The 21,579-nt window shown below is 37.9% G+C and overlaps 1 protein-coding gene across 1 annotated transcript in view; it reads right to left on the bottom strand.

Annotated features, from left to right (window-relative positions):
• The window catches only part of Kcnh8 (potassium voltage-gated channel subfamily H member 8), a 394,585-nt gene extending 373,938 nt beyond the window's left edge, over positions 1–20,647 (bottom strand). The window contains exon 1 of the mRNA XM_042680104.1: positions 20,572–20,647. Coding sequence (XP_042536038.1) covers positions 20,572–20,647 — 76 coding nt within the window. The remainder of the gene's footprint in view (positions 1–20,571) is intronic.
• Positions 20,648–21,579: the final 932 nt, after the last annotated feature.

The raw sequence follows: 21,579 nt of genomic DNA, 5'->3' as shown, positions 1-21,579 counted from the left end.
TGAGATGATGCAGATGATGACAATGATGATAACAAGGATTTCTAAACATAATGGTCAAGGAATTTTGAAAAACTAATAAGTTGAATAGGGAAGACTTCCTGTAATGATTGCTGCTTCTTGCTTGCCTTTATTCTGGTTAAGAACTTTCAGTAATTATCATTATTGTACATCTAATATAATATTATAATATATAATATATAATGTCTTGCTTTGCAAGACATTAAGAGAAATAATCATTGAAAATAAGGTTGTCTTTAAGGAGATAGCATTACAGAGAGACAGACCAGTATATAAGTTAAAAAAAATTATGAGTGTTGGAAGGGTACTGGTGGCTCACACCTGCAATCCTAGCTATTCAGGAGGCTGACATCTGAGGATCCATGGTTCAGAGCCAGCCTGAGCAGGAAAGGCCCTGAAACTCTTATCTCCAATTAACCGCCAGAAAACTAGAAGTGGTGCTTGAGCTGAAGAGCTAAGGGACAGCATCCAGGCCCAGAGTTCAAGCCCCATGACCAACCAAAATAAAAGAAATTATGAGTGCTAACAAAGTCTAGCTCTTTTGCTCTCTGTATTTCTAAATACAATTTTTGTGAAGATAGATAATCTAGATATTAAGAAGTGATAACATTTACAGTAGTATCACCACTTTTTTGCTTACCTGAGGAAAGTAGTCAAAAGTATTCAAATGATAGTGACATAATAGATGTTGAAAAATCAAAAAGACACCCTTTTTAAGATTATCTTGAAATAGTTGTACAGAAGTGTTTCAATATGACATGTTCTTTTGTAAAGTCAATGCAATGCAACTTGATCAGGATCATCCCTTCCATCATTCTCTCTTTCTCCTTGCATCTATTCCAATCCCACCTGTCTCTTCTAGTTTCCTTGTCCCATTCTTACATATGTACATTGAATATTAGGACTGTGTTCATCCACCAAGCCTTTCTCTATTTGTCTGTCCCCTATCCTTGGCTACCACTCCACTCAGACATATTGAGGCTTCCTGGTATTCATTTTTTTAAATTATTATTAATTTTTCAATGAGTGACACCATGGAAATCTACTTCTTAGTATACCATACTGTAGTCAGACTACATGTATGTACATATGGCCCTGCATGTGTTTTCATGTTTACGGTTTATAGCTAACATCCTCATATGAGATAAAACATGCATACTTTTTGCCTCTCTTAGCCTGACTTCCTTCATGAAATATAATTTTTTCCAAATACATCAATTTCCCTACAAATGATACATTATCCTTTCTGATGGATGGATAAAATTCCATTGAGAAGAATACCACCTGGAAATTTGTAGAAACCAATTTGAAAAGCAAGATATGATGGCTGGGCATCTGCCAATGAGAACTATCTACATATCTGGAGGAGTGCAGAGATTGCTACAGTGAATACAGGTGATAAATCCCACTGGTGGTACGTGTGTGTGTGTGTGTGTGTGTGTGTGTGTGTGTGTGTGTGTGAGAGAGAGAGAGAGAGAGAGAGAGAGAGAGAGAGAGAGAGAGAGGGGAGGGGGTGGGAGAAAGAGTGTTAGAGAAAGTTTTAAGTACCCAAATAAAATGTTCCAAAATGAAATCGTCTTCAGCATGACCACAAAGCATATGCCATATTCCAAAGACAGAAAAACCAGATGACATAACAACCAGCTAACAACAGGACAGTGACCAATCAGAATGGCTCATACCAGTTTCACAAAAGTAGTATATACCACATGAATTTCAGTTTGGTCTAAAATGCCAGTGACAGCTTACAATAATTGTAGTCTAAGAAGAATGATTTTTCTTGTCCTTTGGCCTCCCTTCTCCATGGTCAATCTAGGTGAGCTGGAGACAGACAAAGGAAAATGCTGTATAAACCATAAGTGGAAAACTTCCCAGTCCTTGTTGCCTGGCTGCACTGAAGCCACTTTGAGAGAAGGAACAAGCTGCCATTTCAACAGATGATAGCTATTGGTACTATTACACTAGATTGGCCCTTTATTAATTGACTTTAACTTCTTTTAAGAACTCTAGAAAGTAAAACATCTATTTTTCAATAAGTTAACATTGACCAGAAATGTCATGAAACTTGACCTAGATTTCATCCAAATTTTTTTTAAAAAGGGTTAAACTCCATAAAAATGACCTGGAACAGGCTTTGGATTGAGGGCTGTTTATTCAATCAAATGGTTGCAGTTACATAATGTGTAGGTGATGACGTTGGTGTTTTCAAATTTCCTTCCAGTCACAGAACTCATTCTTCAAAGGAGAGCTGATGAGAAAGTCCAAGTGTAAAATAGATTGCCTCAGAGTTGCTGTAGGTGGGCCGGGAAGAAGTGGATAAGGAGGAGGAGGGGTCTTCCAGGCCCTGGGGATGCTTCAAGATAGTTTAAAAGGCAGCCCTTGCTAATGACTGCAATGGATAAGCCTTTGAATTTATAATTATATTTAACTGTGTTTATTAATCTTCTGAGGGATGAGAATTCAATAGCTTCAAAAGTTTTTCTAAGGAAACTTGTTAATGAGCCACCTCTTAAAGTGCTTGCTAAAATTTGTTACTCTTCAACTTTCATATTTGAATATGATCATCTTGTGACTGGAAAAGTGTCTTGAGGCAGCCCTCTTCCTCAGGTTTGTAGCTCGCAAAATCTCGCGGTATCTCTTGGCTCTCTGGGGGTGTTTCATTATTTGTTCAAGCAAACCATCTGAGGCCAGGGTCAAGAACTCAGAACCCATTGTATAAAACAAATGAAGAAATTGGACCTAAATGGAAGGATAGAATACTATTCAACAATCAAAAATAACAAACTACTCAAAGGAACATGTATTAATTTGGGTGGTTCTCAAGGGAATGATGCCAAGTGCCAAGTGAAACAGTCAACTTCGCAAAGCATTTGCTATATTATTTCATTTGTATAATGTTGTGGAAACTATACAATTGTAGAGATGAAGCATAAATTAGTGGGTACCAAAGTCATGTAAAGGTAAGTCAAGGGACTTGAGAGAAAACTATTTTGTGTTTTGACTGTAGTTGTTCTGAATCCATGAATGTGACAAAATTTCATACAGTTAAATGCACACAAATAAGTTCATGTAAAATTAGAGTATGGCAGATGAATGGTTTCAATGTTAACTTTCCAGTTGTGATATTATGCTACAGTTCAACAAGACACAACTGTTTGGCGTCGGGGGAAACTGACTGAAGAATAGATAGGATCTCTGCCTCATTTCTCATGATTGCATGTGAATCTGTAATTACATCCAAAAATTAGAACAATAAATGTCTACAACAGGGGTACATTCATTAGATTTACAAAAAAACCCTGAGAGCAACAGTGCAGGTACATGTTGTATTGAGGGGCGGGGGTGTGGGGTGTAGAATCATAGTCATCACAGTCCTTGCTTTCAAAATAAGAAAACTCAATGGATAGTCTTCCCTCATGAAAGAAGAGTCTTCAACTTATCAAAATGTGGAAAGCCATAAGGACGTTTGCATTTGCACAAAGGAGCATTTTGAATAATGCTTTGATACATCTACATTGGCAAAAGCTGTACTGCTTCAATTCCATGTGGTCTGTCTTATGTAAATCATTTCAGTTCCCTCATCCAACCCTTTCTGGTAGCAATGTGATATGATTTGAAAACACAGTCCTGCCAATTAGGACAATGGGCCCCAACTGAGTCTGTGGCTCATCTGCTCAGTAACTATATCCATTAATTTGTTCCAAGCCTATCTCCTGCTAATGTGAACGACAAATAAAATGGTCACTTCTAACAGAGAACATTAATAGTTATCACACAAACATATCACAGTATCTAGTAGAGACAGGATTGGCTACAATCTCATCATTTATACCTGACATTCCAGCTCCACAGCTGAGCTAGCTGCTCAGGACAGAGCTTCAGCCTTCAATTTCCTCTACCATGTCTTAAGGTCAGTGGTCCTGTTAAAGACCTACTGCCAAACATCTCATGTGGATAACTGCCACAGACACACAACATAAACACTATTGAGGACCTTAGTACATAAGATTTAAGGGTATTACATATCGCTGCTCAATGTTTTGTTAAATGTAGTGCTTATAATTAATTACTTGCTAACATCATCCTTGATTTGACTTTCAAAGAAGCTATTGGTTTTTCCTATTGTTCCCCCTGACCATATATATATATGTATATATATACACACATATATATGTACATATATATATGCTATTTCTACTACAGAACAGCATTCCAGCAAGTTCATATAATCAAATTTGGATCCATAGAACTTTCACTGCATGAAAGCTTTTTGTGTAATGTGCAAGTCCATTCAGCACACATTTGACCATTTACTGGGAACCAGGATGAAGTAATCCTCCACTAGGCCACAGGATCCAATGTTGAGCCTGCCCTCCTCATTAACTTGCATTCTTCTTACCAAACTACATAGACATGCTGCAAAGCAACATGCAAAAGTGTGCAATATTTTTGCAGTCTTCCATCATAGTCAAACGCGAAGAATTCTTTCGGTAACATTTTTATGTATGGCACAAGTGGCCTCAATGTTATTCATTTTGAATACTGAGTGTATATGAGAGAATAAAACAGCCATCTGGGGTTACAAAACTTCCAGTTTTACAAAGAAAATTAATGTGGGTCATATTTTTAAGGAACTTTAAAATTTTGAAACTGGTAGTTCCCTTCCAACAATAACAATACAAGGCAAATGTGATAGTTCTGTTGCTGGCTCTGGTTACTCTATGATATAACTTTCAGTATCCACAAACTGTGGTAGGAGAATAATGGCCCATGGGACTTGGCTTAACTATTAGGATCTTAGCAAACATGCCATGTCAAGAAAATCCTTTGTGTTACTAGGTTGGCTTTGTTCTACCTCTGCCCTTTACCAGGAGATCACCATTCTCACACCAGCATAACCAGAGAGACATCTGGAACAGAAAAACTCCAACTGAGCTTCTTCAGCCAAGCCTGAAAAAAAGGAACCTGAAGACAATTTGCATATGCATAAGTGAGCCCAGCCAAGATCCCACAGCAACCTGGCTAAGCCCAATCTGGAGCCAATCCACAAACATGAACTATAATACAATATTAAGATAGGAAGCAAGTCTATATTATGGACAAAAACAAAGTCAGCATTTACTTCAATCTGAAGCAAATGTTCAAATGACAATTTTAAGTTATTAATTTCAATGTATTTATTGTCGATTTCACTTGTTACTCATTTCATACTGCCAATGGTTTGAATTCATACAATAATAAATTTAAAAAGATTGCTCATCAAGAAGCTGAGGGCTAGGTATGATGGCTCATGACTCTAATTCCAGCTATGTAGGAGGCTTAGGTAGGAAAATTTCTGTCCAAGGCCAGCCTAGCAACAAGAGAGACCCGATCTGAAAAAAATAACAAAAAGCAAAACAACAAGAAAAAAGGATTGAGAGTATAGATCAAGTGGTAGAGCACTTGCTAATAAAGAGACTTGACAAAAACAAAACAAACAAAAACAGAAAAAAAGAAATTATTCAATATTTAATAGGTTGACTACAGAGTATACAGCATTCCTACACCTCTCTTGGACTAGACCAGAAAGTATTTCTATCAGTTTGTTGAAGTATAATTCACATATGTAAACTTGACATCAAGAATACAAGTTAAGCCAGGTGCCAATGGTTCATGCCTATTCCTAGCTTCTCCGGAGCCTGAGATTTAAGGATTGTGGTTCAAAGCCAGCCCAGACAGAAAAGTCCATGAAACTTGTACCTCCAATAAACTACTCAGAAAAAGCTGGAAGTGGTGCTGTGGCTCCAATAGTCGAGCACTAGCCTTCAGCACAAAAAGAGGCTCAGGGACAGTGCCCAGGCCTTGAATTCAAGCCCTAGGAACAGCAAAATAAATAAATAAATATTTAAAAAATAAATAAATTACCAGTTGACATATCTAAATATATCGCCATGGCTGATCACAAGTTTTTCCAGGCTCCCCTGCAACTCTACCTCCCTGGCTCTATCCAACTTCTAAGCCAGCACTGGCCGGCCTGAGCATTTTATCCTACAGTATTCTACCAATATCTTGGAATCTGTCCTGCTGTTATTGTGCATTTGGATCTATTGTAACACATTCAAATCTCCAACACAGGTATGTCATGACTCCTCAGATAAAAGGAGTTATTTACTGCTAACAGAGGAGGCCAATCATAAGTAACTCACCTGTTTCTTAAATGTTGCCTTATTTATGATTAAGTTACCTCAATTTGAAAAATTTTCAAACAGGTTGTGAAATGTCTCCCAGTAAAGTCAAGCATGACTATCAAGATACTAATCATATATTTAGTGCCTCACCATTTAGGTCCATTTTTTGTCTTTTATTAAACACAGGTTGAAATTGTCAAAAAACCATGTGTGTAAGTGGCAGTTTTGTTACATATTAATGATGTGACTCTAAGAATTAATGGAACCTTTTTGAGTTTCAACTATCCTATATATTAACTAAAACTACAACTGTTAAACTTAGAAGGAACTAGTGGGTCACTCCTGTAATCTAAACTATTCCAGAGGCTGAGATCAGGAGGATTGTGGTTCTAGGACAGCCCAGAAAAAAAAAGTATGGAAAATTCCATCAACAGAAGAAACTGGGCATGGGTCCCACACTTGTTATCTCAGCGGTAGCAGAATAAACAGTCCAGACTAACTCCACAAAAAGTTACCAGAGCAGAAAGGGCTACAAGCTTGGCTTAAAGGATAGAGTTTCTAGAATTTTCTGCAGCCCTGGGTTCAAGCCCCAGCATCACTTAAAAAAATGACTTAAAGAATGTGCTAAAATAAAATGCCCCAAACATAACCTTATGCAATTAAAAACAGAAATATTAGAAATATTGCTGGACATAATGGCATGCATACTTGTAATCCAAGCTCCTTGAGAGATCAGAAGAGAAGGATTATAAATTTGAGGACAATCCAGACAAAATGATTAATACATTGTCTCAAGAAGAATAATGAGTGGTAGAATACTGGCCTAACAAGCTGTGAGGGCCTGAGATCAATCCTAGAGACTATAAAAAATTCCACCAAAATATTCTTTTTGTCTGAAATATTCCAAATGAAAACTAGAGAATTCAATGATGAAATCTAGTACCTAACTTACACTCTCACTGTTAAATGTTTCCCCTTGCTTATCTAGTGATACATCTCAATGTCTTCATGCCTGCAGGTTTAGTTTAAAATTGCTATTCACTAAATGTTTGAAAGCTGAAGATTTTAGTATTCTGTTCCTTAATAGTTTGATTAAATTTTTAAGTGATTTCACACAAAATCAAATGAAAATAATGGAAGGCTCACTTAGAAAAGACCAATAACATTGCTTGACCCTTGATTTACTTACACAGTATAAATTCACGGGATAAGACATCACAGAATTCTGACAAGAGACAGTGAAAGGAGAAATTGCACACTACCATGAAGTGTATTTTCTCTATTTAACAGCATAAATGTGTGTTGTAATTATCATAATTCTTCATACATTAAAGGTCTTTGGTCATTTTCACCACTGCAGTTTGTACGGTGATGGAGAGAAGAGCATCATATTTTTTAGGAAATTAAATTAAATTATGTGTTTAACACACTAAGTCCAAGAGCTTTTCTACTCCACATATTTGATAAAATTTTAATGATATGCTCTTTATCATAACACAGTGCTCTACCAAAATTAACATTTTTCCTGTCACCACAAAATTAGTAAGGTTAATGATTTTATGTGTGTATGCCAGCCCTAGGACTTGAACTCAGGGCCTGGGCACTGTCCCTGACCTTTGCTGTTCAAGGCAAGTGCTCTAACCACTTGAACTACAGCTCCATTTCTGTCTTTTTACTGGTTAACTGGAGATCAGAGTTTCAAACTTTCCTGCCTGGTCTGGTTTTGAACCACAATCCTCAGAACTCAGCCTCCTTCATAGCTAGGATTCCAGGTGTGAGCCACTAACAACCAGATGATCTCTAAACTAAATTAGAACAATATATAATTTTCTTCCTACAAAATGAACTTTGTTAAACTTTACTTACATCCAAAAATTAGATGGAAAATTTTGAGCATTATTAAAATTAATGTTCTCTTCTAGAGTTCAGATGCTACTGTATTTATGAAGTTTTGCTAATGAAATAGCACATTTTGTTTCATGCTTCATTTTTCCTACATGCACAGGAATTCTTGAAATTAAAAATAAAAGTTTTCATTAAAAAATAGAACTACTCATTCCTTCCCAAAAATATCAAAACAACAACAAATGAACACATTTTGAAATCATTATACCCAAGTAAAATAATTCAGGTTAAAAAACATCACATGCTGTATTCTCCATTAGTATTATATCTAAATAAAATGAAATAAACTCAAGGAATCAGCACAGATTATGAGTTGCTAGAAGGGAGTGGCAGACAGGTACTAACCCATGGACTAAAAATGGTTCTCCATGTCTTAACTGTGATGGTTCATATGTGACTGGAGACACTGCAAAATTAGTGAGCTCTGTTCTTCAGGGGTAGCATTCATTGGCTGTCAGTCATGTATTCATAAACCTTGCCAAACACGAAAGGACAAAATTCATTTGGAAGAGAAGTCCTTAGATCTAAATGAAAAGTCATGCTTCACACAAAATGTTCAAGAAGCCTTCAGAAGGAAAAATACCATATTTAGGTAGAGACTCCTTAAGACAAAAACTCATTTTTTAAGGAGATGATCGCACATTTGTGTGTTCTTATTTGAAAGCAGCTGGCAATAGATACAAAATGATAGCTACAAATGTCAAAATTTTCTCCCAGTTATATACTCAACATTAGCATTCTTAAGAAATGGAACCAATGCTCCAATTTGTGAGGTCTTTAGTACTCAAAAGAGTTTATTGCTAGGAAAAAATCAATTCCAAAAATACAAATATATGTAGCATACAGTTCATATATACATAAGTCCATAAATAGGTCCTGCTGTGTGTATGGCTTGTGGCCTGCTCACTTCATGCATCCTACAGTCCCTATCACTAATGGGGGAGAACATGTGCATTGTTCTGTGGACACTGGTAGAAATATAGGAGAAGATAGTTTGTATCTGGAAAATGCTGGGAGGGGAGAATGTAAGCTAGGCCAGCACCTTTCAGATTTTAACACACATTCAAAAACTGTATTCACTGCAGGACCATCTGAGACACTATTTAAAAAGATCATCATCAAGGCTTTATACTTTATCTGGCTAACTACCAACCCATTTTCAGCTCTGTATTAGTGTAGCAGTTAATAATATTTCCCTAAGGTATGAAAATTTTGGTACAAATGCTAAAAACCATTATAATTTTTTTAAAAATACAAAGATGTGGGCTAGGAATGTGGCTTAGTGCTAGAGTGCTTGCCTAGCATTCATGAGGCTCTGGGTTTGAATACTCACCAATACATTTTTAAAAATTATGAAGATGTGGTTAACCCATGAAAATTCAATAACATAAATATGTGCAAAGAGAGAGAAAATGAATGTTAATATTTATATATATGTATATATAAATGTATATTTGTATATTGTTACATATTATATATTATATGTTATACATATTATATAATATTTATATATGTATATAAATATGCCTTATGTGTGTATATATGTATATATTTATGCATACATATTTTGATGTGTGTATCTGCATGTGTCTGAGGGCAAGAAAATGTGGGGGAGAATCAAGAAAATTGAATATGTGACTTTGAGCAAAAGAATGAAAAGATAGTTTAGTGATATGAAATCTGTTATATTTATTATATTAATTGATTCACTAGAAAGCAAATAATTGATAGATAATTGAAGGGCAGTTGGTAAGGCTGCCTAGCAAAATTGGGGAACATGACAAAGTATCTTAATAAGACAGAAATATGTAATGAAATAACTTAACTAAAAGAAAACACTTATTAGAAATTTGCAGTTGGGAACATCATTCTTTAACATTTCTCTTACAGTAATAAAACAGTTCGACAATAGGCAAATATGGGAAGAAAAATGAGTTGTAAAGACAGGAAAATGAATATAATTTTGTTTCTATTTGAGACTAATATTATTTCTACCTAAAAAATTTCAAGACATAAATTGAAAAACTGTTACAAAAAATTAAAAAAGAATAAGAGAATATTATAAGCTGACTGATTTAAAAATATGTCAATAAAGAGGACTCATAACCTCCAATAAGCAAATATGATTCAATTACATAAAATATTGGTGGAAAGATTATATTTTATACAGCATATACAAAGATAAGATTGCTAGGAATAAAATAAGCAGAATCCATTTGATAATTTTATTGACAACCTTCCAAATAGATGTAAACAATATAAATACTTAGCAAAATCTTGGCTATGGATTTTTCAACATCCTGAAAATGTAATTTTGTGTAGTATATTAAACTAAAAGTATAATCAGGCTTCTTTTCAACAAGATGAGCTGATACTTGAGTGCCAGTTGACTTCCTTCCAAATAAATACAGTAAGCCAAAAAAAAAATTCTAGAAAAAAAAATACTGGAATGAGATTTGAGACAGAGCATAAGACTCTTACTATACCAAATGCAGCATGGACATGCAAGAAAATGAAGAATATAATAGGACACAAAGTAAAAACCTTAGATAGTGACATAGAAGAATATAGAATATGTAGAAAAGAGAAGTATCCTAGTTTGACTTTTCTTTAGCTCAATAACTGAAATAGGAAACTCATTTGGACATCTATTCAAAAGTCGTAATAGAACAAAAAGAAAATCAGGGGAGGAAAAAATAAATAAAAAGCTTAGATTAGATTTGAGAGTTGGAGAGCTAGGCTCACTTATTTCTAGCTATAAATTCATTGTCGAGGAAAGGTAAGTGATTTCTGCTGAAAGATGTATCAGTACTTGACATTGGAGAATATTTTTTTCTCCATAAGAGCAAACTGAAAGTAGGTAGAATTGCTTTCATAAAACCTTAACAAGGTAAAAATCCAAAACCATATCACTGTAACACCCTTGAGACTTAGTATCTTTGCAGGGAGATTAGCCTCACAATGAAAAAGAAACACACACCCAAGGAAGTACTAAAGTCAGCAAATTCCAAGCGCCAAAATCACAGAGAAAATGGGCTTCTTTACTTCTTAAAACAGGAGATTTTCTTTGATGAGAAAAACTGCTTTGTACAATGAATACAGTACATCGAGTTAGATATGAGTCTTAAATACCAATTTAAAAACACTCTTTAAGTGACAATTGCTCAAGATATAATACCTCAGAAGGAAACGAAACCAGCACATGAACTAGAAATGACTGAAAATATTGAAGGAAAATTCCCTTTTGTAAAATTTGAAAGTTTAAAACCAGAAACATCACCACTGATTGCTACTCTGGCCTGTTGATACTTTCTATATAAATACATCTTAGAGGCAGCAGGACAGAGTAGAAAAATCACAGGCTATATGGGAAAATTACAGGCTGGTGTGATGTAGCAGCATTCCAAGGCTGAAGTTTGTCAACTTTCACTTTATTTTATTGTTAAGATGCTGTACAGAGGGGTTACAGTTACAAGAGTAAGGCAATGAGTATATTACTTGTCAATCATTGTTACCCCTTCCCTTCCTTCCTTGTTGTGTCCCACTATCTCTTCTTCTCCCACCTCCCATACTCCTCCCCCCCACACCCCTCCACCCTGCCCAAAGTTGTAAAGTTGGTTTCCAATATACTGTCCTCTGTGTATCCTTGTTGCAATGGATCATCCTGTGTCCTTGTTTCAGAGTTTTGTTATTCCCCTTCCCCTCCCCAGATTAGACAAATGTATATACAAGATACAGGGTATCAAAATCAAGTACAATGACAACAGGGGAAATGCCATAGGGGAAAGAACACACAAAGGAAACAGCAACAACAACAACAAATAAAATCACATGGTACATTTCAAACAAATACAGTAAAGACAGACCTCTGGTGTCTGTATCTTGGGGCTCATTTCATTTAGCATCATCTTATATGCTCATTTGTGCATGGTTTTTGAGCTTTTCAGCTCATCTGATAAGAGTATCTTATATGTATACTAATTATTGCAAATAAGGGAAACCATGGGACCTAAATTTCTTTGGGACTGGGTAACTTCACTTAATATGATTTTTTTTCCAAGTCTTTCCATTTCCTAACAAAGTCAGCTTTCTCTTAAAGAGAGGGCCGTGCCTTCCACTGGGCAGGGCTTTGGTTTGTAGTAGGAACAGATAGGTGAGGTACCAGCGTCGCACCCATGGAGTCGCACCCAGAACCAATGTCACTGTTATCACGAGCTTTGAATTTTCACATGCTTGAACCATGTGAAGATGAGGGACTGGAAGCTGGTTTTCAAAATGAGGCAAAAACCCATCATTCTAAATAGTCCAATCACATAGAGTCTATTTACCACTGAGAGGAAATAAAAGTGTTTCATATGCATCCTAGGCTTTCAAGTAACTTGAAATTCTTCTACATAAGTATTTATTGACCAAAACTTTGTTCCACTAGGTACTGGTGGCTCACACCTATAATCCTAGTCTGGAGGCTGAGATTCGAGGATAACAGTTCAAAGCCAGCTCAAGTAATAAAGTCCCATGAGACTCTTATCTCCAATTAACCACTAGAAAACCAGAAATGGCAATGTGGTTCAAAGTGGTAGAGTGCTAGCCTTGAGCAAAACAGCCCCAAGCGCTGACTTCAGGCCTTATAACAGACAAAATAAATAAATAAATAATAATTTTAAAAAATACTTTGTCTCAAGTCCAAGAAATGTAAATACAAAATGGATAAAACCAAACTCAGCTTTATAGAGTTCACCACAGCATTTTGAAATATGAAAGGATCTAATTACATCTTGTATACAGGCTGGTTAGAATGATAGACTAGGTTGCTTGAAAGCAAAGAGAAAAATAACTCAAAAATGTTACTTGGAGCCACACAGGAGATAACACTCAGGATGAGTCTTGAAATATCAAGATCCATCTTCAACTAAAATGATGTCCCAGAAGCCTGAATGAACATCAGATTTAGAATGAGCGTCTATAGCTTTGGCGACAGTAGTTGGAAAAGATTCTGCAGAATCATTTTCAAGTTACATAGCACTAAGGACTTTGGACATTATCCAAGAGGTAGCAGGGAGCCAATGGATGGCTTTAAGCCAGAGTGTTACATGACTAAATGCTACTATTGCTTCTAACAGACAGCACTTCTGAGGATGGTAGAGACTAAAGAGTCGGAACTGAGAGAAAGGAATGATGGACACAAGTTCGATTCAGTTTGAAATTGTGGAGATTTCAGGAAAAGCAGACCTAAATTAAATCAGAAGCAATGAAGAGGGACAGGAAGGGACAAATTAGGACACTCTTGACAGCAAAAATCCTCAAAATTCCCATCACCAATTAAATGTGTGGGCAGCCAAGGCAACTCACATTTCCAGTTTGAAGAAATGGGTGGGTGGAGAGTCCAGACAGGACCAGAAAGTGAAAGAAGACAAATAGGTTGAAGGCTCAAAAAGATTATTAGTTTGTTGAGGGACAAGTGAGTTCAATGGCGTTACGGGAGATAGATAGCTATGTTAACAACTCTAAAGAAGAGCAACATGTACCTTGTAGGGAAATGATAAGCCAAGAAATAGATATGATGGTTTAGATTACTGAGAAAGCTCTTTGCTTCAGCTGCTAAGTTTTCACTATGCCATAGGTAAAGCTGAAATTTCATCTTTTTTTTTATACCTCTGCTAAGCCCAATGGTTTAAAAACTTAGTATTTTTTTTATGATATCAGCAAACCTACATTTCCAGGTGAACTTTACTCTCTGTATAGTAGCAGTTGTCATTCTGGACCTTTTCTTATGGCATTTCTCCAATCTGAGTCATTGGGGCTGCATTCCAACACACTTGCAATTCTTTTTCTTCACCACAGGCAGAACACAGAAGTGAACAGCCCTAGAGAACAAGAGTAGTCAGCAAGAGGGTCAATATTGGTCCTTCCTACAAGAATGTTAACCCCCTTGGGAAAAAACAGGCATTTTAAAAAAAATCACTGCAATCTATGGGACCTGAATAAAAGGTATGGATAGAAGAGAGAATGAAGGGCTGGAGGTTTAGCTCAGTGTTAGGGTGGCTGCCTATGAAATGCAAAACTGTGAGTTCAAGCCCCAGTACTGCCAAAACTTGAAAGAAAAGAAATGTTTTAAGTCTCAAGGTTGGTGCTCCTCCTGTATTGTCCTGAAGATTGTAAAACATGGAGAGATTGAGCATTTTGAGATTTTTTTTTTCCAGGCCAGACATAAGAGGTATCATACTTCCTTCTTATAGAGCAAGACAGAGATCTTTTACCTTAATGGCTTATGATGACAAAGCCCTGTCTTTATAGATCTTCCAATTCTAACCTAAAATGTTTCCATGGGTTCTTTTTCTATGTTGCCTCCGGCACATGCTCTACTGTAAGCCCTCTTGGAATGTCCCATTAAGATTCAAAAGTCAAACACTGCCAAGATTAGCAAAGTAAACACAATTCTGGCTTCTTACAGAAGCTATCTCCTATTTGAAGACCTCCCAAGTCACTCTCCCTACTCCTGTCCTGGAAGTTGCCCTCTCCTTCAAACGTACACAGCCCTTTGCCTGTACCTCCTGAGCTTCTACACTTTACAACCTAAGTTATGGCAATCTGTTTGTAAGTTTATTGCCTCATTTGAGAAAAGGATCAGTCAGATGTATCTCAAAGATCCTGGTGTATGGTTTGGTACATAGATAGTATTTGTTAGACATTATTAGAAAATGACTGAAGAAATGAAGTACATATTTCTCTAGAGGGAATATGCCACTTTTAGAACTATGTTGACTCTGGCTTATCTCGGGAACTGGTAACTTGGCACATGTATTCAATAGACTTTTGCTCTTTGCCAGTCTCATTGGCCAGAAGAAATCTCATGCCATGGTCTTCTATCTGAAGTAATGTGAAATTCCAGAACCTAGAAAAATTTGGACCTAATTTCTGCTCTCAGCATATTAGATATGCATTTTCCTCTGTATAATGATGGCAAAATGAAATTATCTGGTGTTTTTTTAAGACTACACAAGGCAACTCTTCTATTATTTGCATTACTGACTTACCAAAAGAAATGAATTTCTGCTAAAGACATAAATACTGTTTTTACAAATGACTACAGGGAAATTATGGGACCTTCCTTACTTTAACTCCTTTGATGAGCAAAAAAAATCTTCTACAGAGTCAAGATAAAAATAAAGTTTATCTCTATGTATATAAACATATGTCATACATATGTGCATATATGCACATATAATATGCACAAACATTTATATGCATATATATGTACATACATGTTGTGGGGAACCCAGAGCAAGGTTTAAATTTTAAAAATGTAATTTGTTGTAAAATTCTTACAAGAGTACATCATGGGGAGTCTCTTGAAACTGAAACAAGGTTAGAGGCATGAGAAAGAAAATACAAACAGTCCACACAGCCGGCCCAGAAACAGCTCAGGTTAACTAAGAAAGAATAATTCTGTCATTTTGTCTCCTTAACATGTAAACTTGCCTTGGGTACCATTCTTTCAGAGGCCATGTTCATAAATGGGTTCCCCATCCAGTGAAGGCTAAAGCACCTGTAGGCAGACCAAGAGACCCCATGTTTACTTATTTCTCTGAGAAGGAGACTAAGGTTAATATGCTGAGAGTATTCTTCTATGTCACACATCACATCTAGATCAGAGAAGGAGGAATGACAGAACAGATGACTGCAAAGTTCCGGGTTGGGCTTACACATATGCTATCACCAGGTGTGAGGAAAAACCCTCCAGTGAGTAGAGCCTTATGTTCCCAAAGACGTTAGAGTGTCTTGCATGCTGAATGTCACAATGTGCTCCCAAAATCTGCTTCATGGAGGACAGTGGGTATGAGATGCTGGGGTTGTTGTTGGTGGTGGTGGTGGTGGTGGTAGTGCAATGGTGAAGAGTCAGAAAGAGTGGCTGGAAGGATTCGAAAGTGACTCCCAAGAGACCAACTCCTGCACACCCCTTTCTCCAGAGCATGCAGAAAACATATGAAGATTGACATAGCAGAGGTTAAGGTTGGAATTAAGATGTATAGTTATTTGACTTTGAGTTTTTCAAAGTGGAGATTATCCTAAGTGGATCTGACTTAGTCAGGTGAACTTCTAAAAGAAAGACTTTACTGCTGATCATAAATCAGTGAGTTGTTCCTGTTATGAGACAGCATAGGAAAGAGGCCCTAGAGCAAAAAACCCAAGGGCAGGTTGCAGAAGCTAAGGAAAGTCTCCTGTGGAGAGCTGCTAAGAAAACGGAGACCTCAATCATAAAACTGAAACTCTGCCAATAGCTACATGAAGTTGGAAAAAGGATCTCAAGGTCTCAGACCAGACCTCAACTCCAGCTGATAGTTTGTTCATGGATTTCTGAAATGCCAAGTACAGAATCCAGCTCATCATGCATGAGTTCCTGACCTCCAGAAAGGAGAAAAAAGTCTACAGGTTTATGGTCATTTATTACTCAGAAATATAACACAAATATAGGAAGTTAGGTTTCTAAACAGAATAAATAGGAAGAAAAGAGACTACTAGTCACATGGATAAAAAAAAAAAAGAAAACAGAAGTCTTTACAAACTTTCATTGGTGAGTAATATCTATGCAGTGTGCGATTTTTTTCCCTAAACATTTTCATGCAGTAGGCTTTTACAGACAGGATGCACACAATAAAACTCACATTTTTTTTATTGGTTAGGCATATTCAATGTCATCTCCAGACCACAACTAAGCAAAGGCTCAGAAAGAACCCTCCTGTCCCACCTTACTCCTCCCCTGAATCCAGCACTGAATACTGAGGTATTCATTTCTACATTTCCTGCTTTGAGATTTATGTATCTAGAAGAAAGCATAAAGGTGAAAAATACTAGCAATTGCTCTGTTAAGAAAATACTTCAATTTTAACAAATTTCTTTGAACCCTTTTGAACATGCTATGTAAGCATGCATTAAATACACGCAGATAGTAATGGGAACTAAATCCTTTTTACTTTGGATATTTTAAGTGATATCTTTTTGATGGAGCAAACTAGGTTCCAAACTTCCTTTAAAACTTAAATCTTGTCTTAATAACCCCAAAGGGAAGGAAGAATTGTGGTCAAGTTCTGATATGGCTAGAAAATGTAGGCTAATGCACCATTATGTTTGAAAATGGATGCTTCCTTCTGAAAGTTTTATATCTTCAAAAAAAGAAAAAGAAAAATGTTTCTGAAATGGTACCACGTGTCAAATATTTGTACTACAAAACTATTTTTTCAAATATTTCCTTACATGTTCTCTTGTCTAGATTAATAGGCTGTTGTATAATCTTCAGGCCATGATGGTAAGTTCTGTGAGGTATGTGTAGTAGAGTGTTTCCAGAGAGGTGTTGTTTCATGCTAAGAGCTAAAGAAATTAATTGGAATTTTTTTTGTAAACAGGGCACTTATATTCAATATTTGAATGGTTGTCTGCCTCATTTATATTTAATTAAGCACTAAGTAGACGAACATGTGTCAAGAATAGTATATTTTATTTATTCTATTCTATAGAAAATATTTTGCATTTTTCAATAATCTTTACAAATTGCTTTGCAAATCAGGAAAAATGATTTCAACTAGTGCTCCACATTTTACTTTCAATGCTAACAAAGATTCTACTTCATAAATATTAAAAGTAGAGAATAATATCATTCTGTAAGCCAATAAAGTGTCACCAGATAAAAAGATACATTAACTTCCTTTATGTTACGAACACAACTGATAAATTTGTAAGATTATGTTATAAGCTTTTATATGGGCATAGATTTAGTTTTTCTTGGAAGAATTTTAGGTGATGTGTTAGTTTATAATTTTCCATTATAATTCTAAGTCAACAGGAGTAATAATAATTCTGTACTATAGATTAGAAAGTGGTTGGTCAGGGTTTTGTGGTGTTATTTTTTCATTAGAGTTGTTTCAAGTAAGATTTTTTTAAAGCATGATCATAATATATATCTCAGAAACATGGCAGGAAGTATACCAAGTCAGTTTATCACATGTTGAGTATAGTAACAATATTCATTTCAGCATAGTTTTTATTTGAATGGGTGACAATTTTGAGAACTTAAAACTCAAAAATAGTTTTATCTCACAAAATAAACAACTTCTATTAAAAATCAAGAGAAAAGAAGAATACTGCAAAAGTGTTTCAGGGAGAGTGGCAATATATAATAAAAGGATATCTATAAGAATAGATACCAGAAGATAAGGTAAAGTTTAGCCAGGGAAATGATATTCCTATGATATTAGCTACAGCACCAATTTCCTTAAGGCCTTTTCTTTAAATTTCAGGTTATCCAGGTCACCCAGCAATTGAAAAGAAAAGAAAAAGAAAAGCAAATGAGAAATTACAATCACTTTTTAAGGCATGTGTTTCTTTGGAGAGAGGAATTCATTCAGCGCTGTAAAGAAAATCTTGCCAGAGTCAACCTTCACATTACTTGATCACTTTGAAATTTACTTCACTGACTGTCAGATTTCAAGCAGACTGGATCCCTCCAGTGATCTTCTAAACCTTGGGGCTGGCAGTCTCTGCAGTCTTCAACAGAGTTTTAAGCGTTCTATTATGCCTAAAGGTTGGTGGGTGACAGTTTTTCCTCATAAAGATTTCAATTTTCTAATTTCTTTCTTCATACTAATGTGTGGCTAAAACACAATATGAGTGATTCACACACACACACCCCTCTTTTGGTGAAAGTAGAAAAGATGCCAGGATCTGCTCTTCCTTAGAATCTAAATCCTTTTTCATTAGCAACTGGTATCTAACTGTATCTTCTGCAGTACTTCCTGGAGTTCTGCTGGGATAATTTAGTACATATTGCACTCCATTCAACTTTAAATGACATTGAGATAAGCAATTACCATTTTCTAATAAACTCATTTTGAAGAGATGCATTGAGGATCAATGCTTAGAGCATTTAAACACTCAACTTGAAGGGCCAACATCCATATAAAAGTGCTCGGCTCCTTGAGTAATAATTATAGTTCCAATAACCAGGCAAGGTTAGAGACAGTTGTGGTCATGTCTGGTGGCACTTATGTGGTGGCAACAGTGGAACTGAGCTTTGCCTACAATATTTTATTAACTAGTATCTACACAAGACAAGTGAGTATCTATTGGCTCAATTCACCCATATTATTTGTCACAAGTAGAATATAAGAAGGGGAACAATGGGTACTCCTGAAGATGAAAACACTGGAAGAAGTGACCAAATCTCCTCCACACCAGCCTGTGATGAAGCTGAGTATCAGACACAGAATATGAACGAAATCAAAGGAAGTTCTTCATTCTGCTCTCAATGTAAAACTTATCCAACTATTCCAGAAACATAGAAATGCAAGACTTGCTCCTTATGCTAATAACAGTGTGTGTCTAGGCTAATAGGGTGGAAATGGAAGTAGACCTAAGTTCTCATATTGTCTCTAAGAAATACACAGTCATAATAACAGTAATGATTCTTGAACTGCTGAGGAGGCTTTTAGAATAAGTGAGTTTATCTAGATCTCCTATCATGGGCAGAAAGGAGGAATAGAGCACGCAGACGCAGCATATGCCAGGAGGATGGTAGATTTTCCCAGTGGAACTCACCGAGGACAGTTTGTTAGGGTTGGGAGCACAGACTCCTGTTCACAGGGCTACCCTGAAAACCCACTGACTCAGGCAGAGAATGATAAACCTGCCACTGCTGGAGGACCTGACCGTGGTCCTGAAACAGAGTCACTTAACAGGGGGTTGGTTCTTAACTGTCTCCATGCAGAAAACAAGGCTATTTTCTTCTTCTCTCCAGCTTAAAAGAGTCAAATGTCCATCCTCCAACAACCAAACCAAAAAATGTTGGGACTTTCTATTCTGCTCAGATCAGCCATTATAATGACCTACCTGCAAGGTGTCTCCTTGTTAGGATAATTTCAGAATTAAGAGGTTACTTGTTCCAGTTAAAAAGCAGGAAAGAAGGCTCTGCCCAACTTAGAACTCAGTCTAAAGAAAGCTCCCGCTTGGCGGTCCTGATTCTAGACTGTATTTCCTAAACTCGCGTGGGAAATCAGGTCTAGAAAAAAAAAAGAAACACCTCAGGATAAAGCTCTGAGAAAGAAAACTCCAAATTCGAATCTAGAGAGCCTCGAAACTCTAGAAAAATAAAAGTGCAGCCTCTCTGATCTTCACCACCTAACATCACCATCTCCTAAAGATGGACCAACACAGAGGTCCCAGGGTACCCCCTTTCTTCCCGGCTCTTTCCAGCCCTTTTCAACCCCAGAAAGTCAAGAGAATGAACTACTTCCATCCCGACTGTGAAGACGACACCGATTCATGGAAGAGTTTAAAAAAAAAAAAACATAGATCGCACAAAAGACACCTTGGCAAGAACAGAAGGCAAATCGTTCCACTGGGGCCGAAAGGAAGGCGGGGAGGCAAAAGTAATGGTTTCAAAGATCATTCTCGGACGATCACAGGCAACTCAGCCAAGTGCCCGACTTACGTGTTCCATCAAAACGAGTGGCGATGGTGTCCAGGAAGGTGTTCTGGGGCGCCAATAATCCTTTCATCACCGGCATCTTTCCAGCGCGGTGTGAGATTCTCCATCAAAGTTTGTCCGGAAGGATGATTCGAAGGAAAGTGCCCAAGAAGGGAGGAGAGCGTGAAGACGACGGCAGGAGAGAGGGGGGGCCTGGCGTGGTATGGGGCCGATCCCGGAGACGGGTTGGGGTGTGTGTGTGTGTGTGGAGGGGGGCGCAAGGATGGAGGGAGGAGAGAGGCGGCGAGTCCTAGCTGCCGAGGCCGAGGCAGGAGCAGCCCCGCGCGCGCGCGCGCGCGCTCCGAGCCCGCCCCGCACCTCGAGGCTCAGCCCCGCGCTCCCGCCCGTTCCGGGGACACCCCCCCTCCCACACCTCAGCCGGCCAGGCGACACACGGCCCGCCAGGCGCCGCCCCACACCCCCCTCGCCCTCGGCGGCCAGGGCGCCGCGCCCTGACCTAAGGCTCCGGGGTCACAGAAGACTGCGCCCCATCTGGGGGAGGCTGTGGGGGCCGGCCTCCCGATCTCCAAGGGGCGCTCGCGCACACTCCCGCCCCCCACCCCACTCCGCCCCACCAGGAGCTGGTGAACAAAGACCCCTTTGTTCCCGCCCTGTCCCTCTCCGGGGGAGACTGGAGTCCCGAGGGTGTGGTGTGGTTCCAGGGGAGGAGACAGGTCCGGGCAGGTAACCCGCCTCCGCCTACAACTTGGGAAGGGTGGGAGGATCCCAGTGGAAGCCCGGAGGAGGGGAGACAGCCCGGGGCTCCTGGGAGGGAGGCAGCTCCCCCCCACTTCTGCTGCACCTGCTATTGCAGCTTCCCGCCTCGCGAGTAGGGGCTGCTCCAAGTTAGTTGCGCGGCCCCCTCCTCGATTACCAGGAAATCGGCCTAAGCCCCGGGGTTTCCCCGACCTTTCCTACCTAATCTCCAGAAAAGTGGTGCGAGAGAGAAAGAGAGAGAGAGAGAGAGAGAGC

The sequence above is a fragment of the Dipodomys spectabilis genome, unplaced genomic scaffold (assembly GCF_019054845.1).
Source record: "Dipodomys spectabilis isolate Male_0828 unplaced genomic scaffold, ASM1905484v1 ptg000054l, whole genome shotgun sequence".
Taxonomy (NCBI): domain Eukaryota; kingdom Metazoa; phylum Chordata; class Mammalia; order Rodentia; family Heteromyidae; genus Dipodomys; species Dipodomys spectabilis.
The sequence above is the reverse complement of the archived record's forward strand: the minus strand, read 5'-3'. Positions and strand labels throughout refer to the sequence as shown.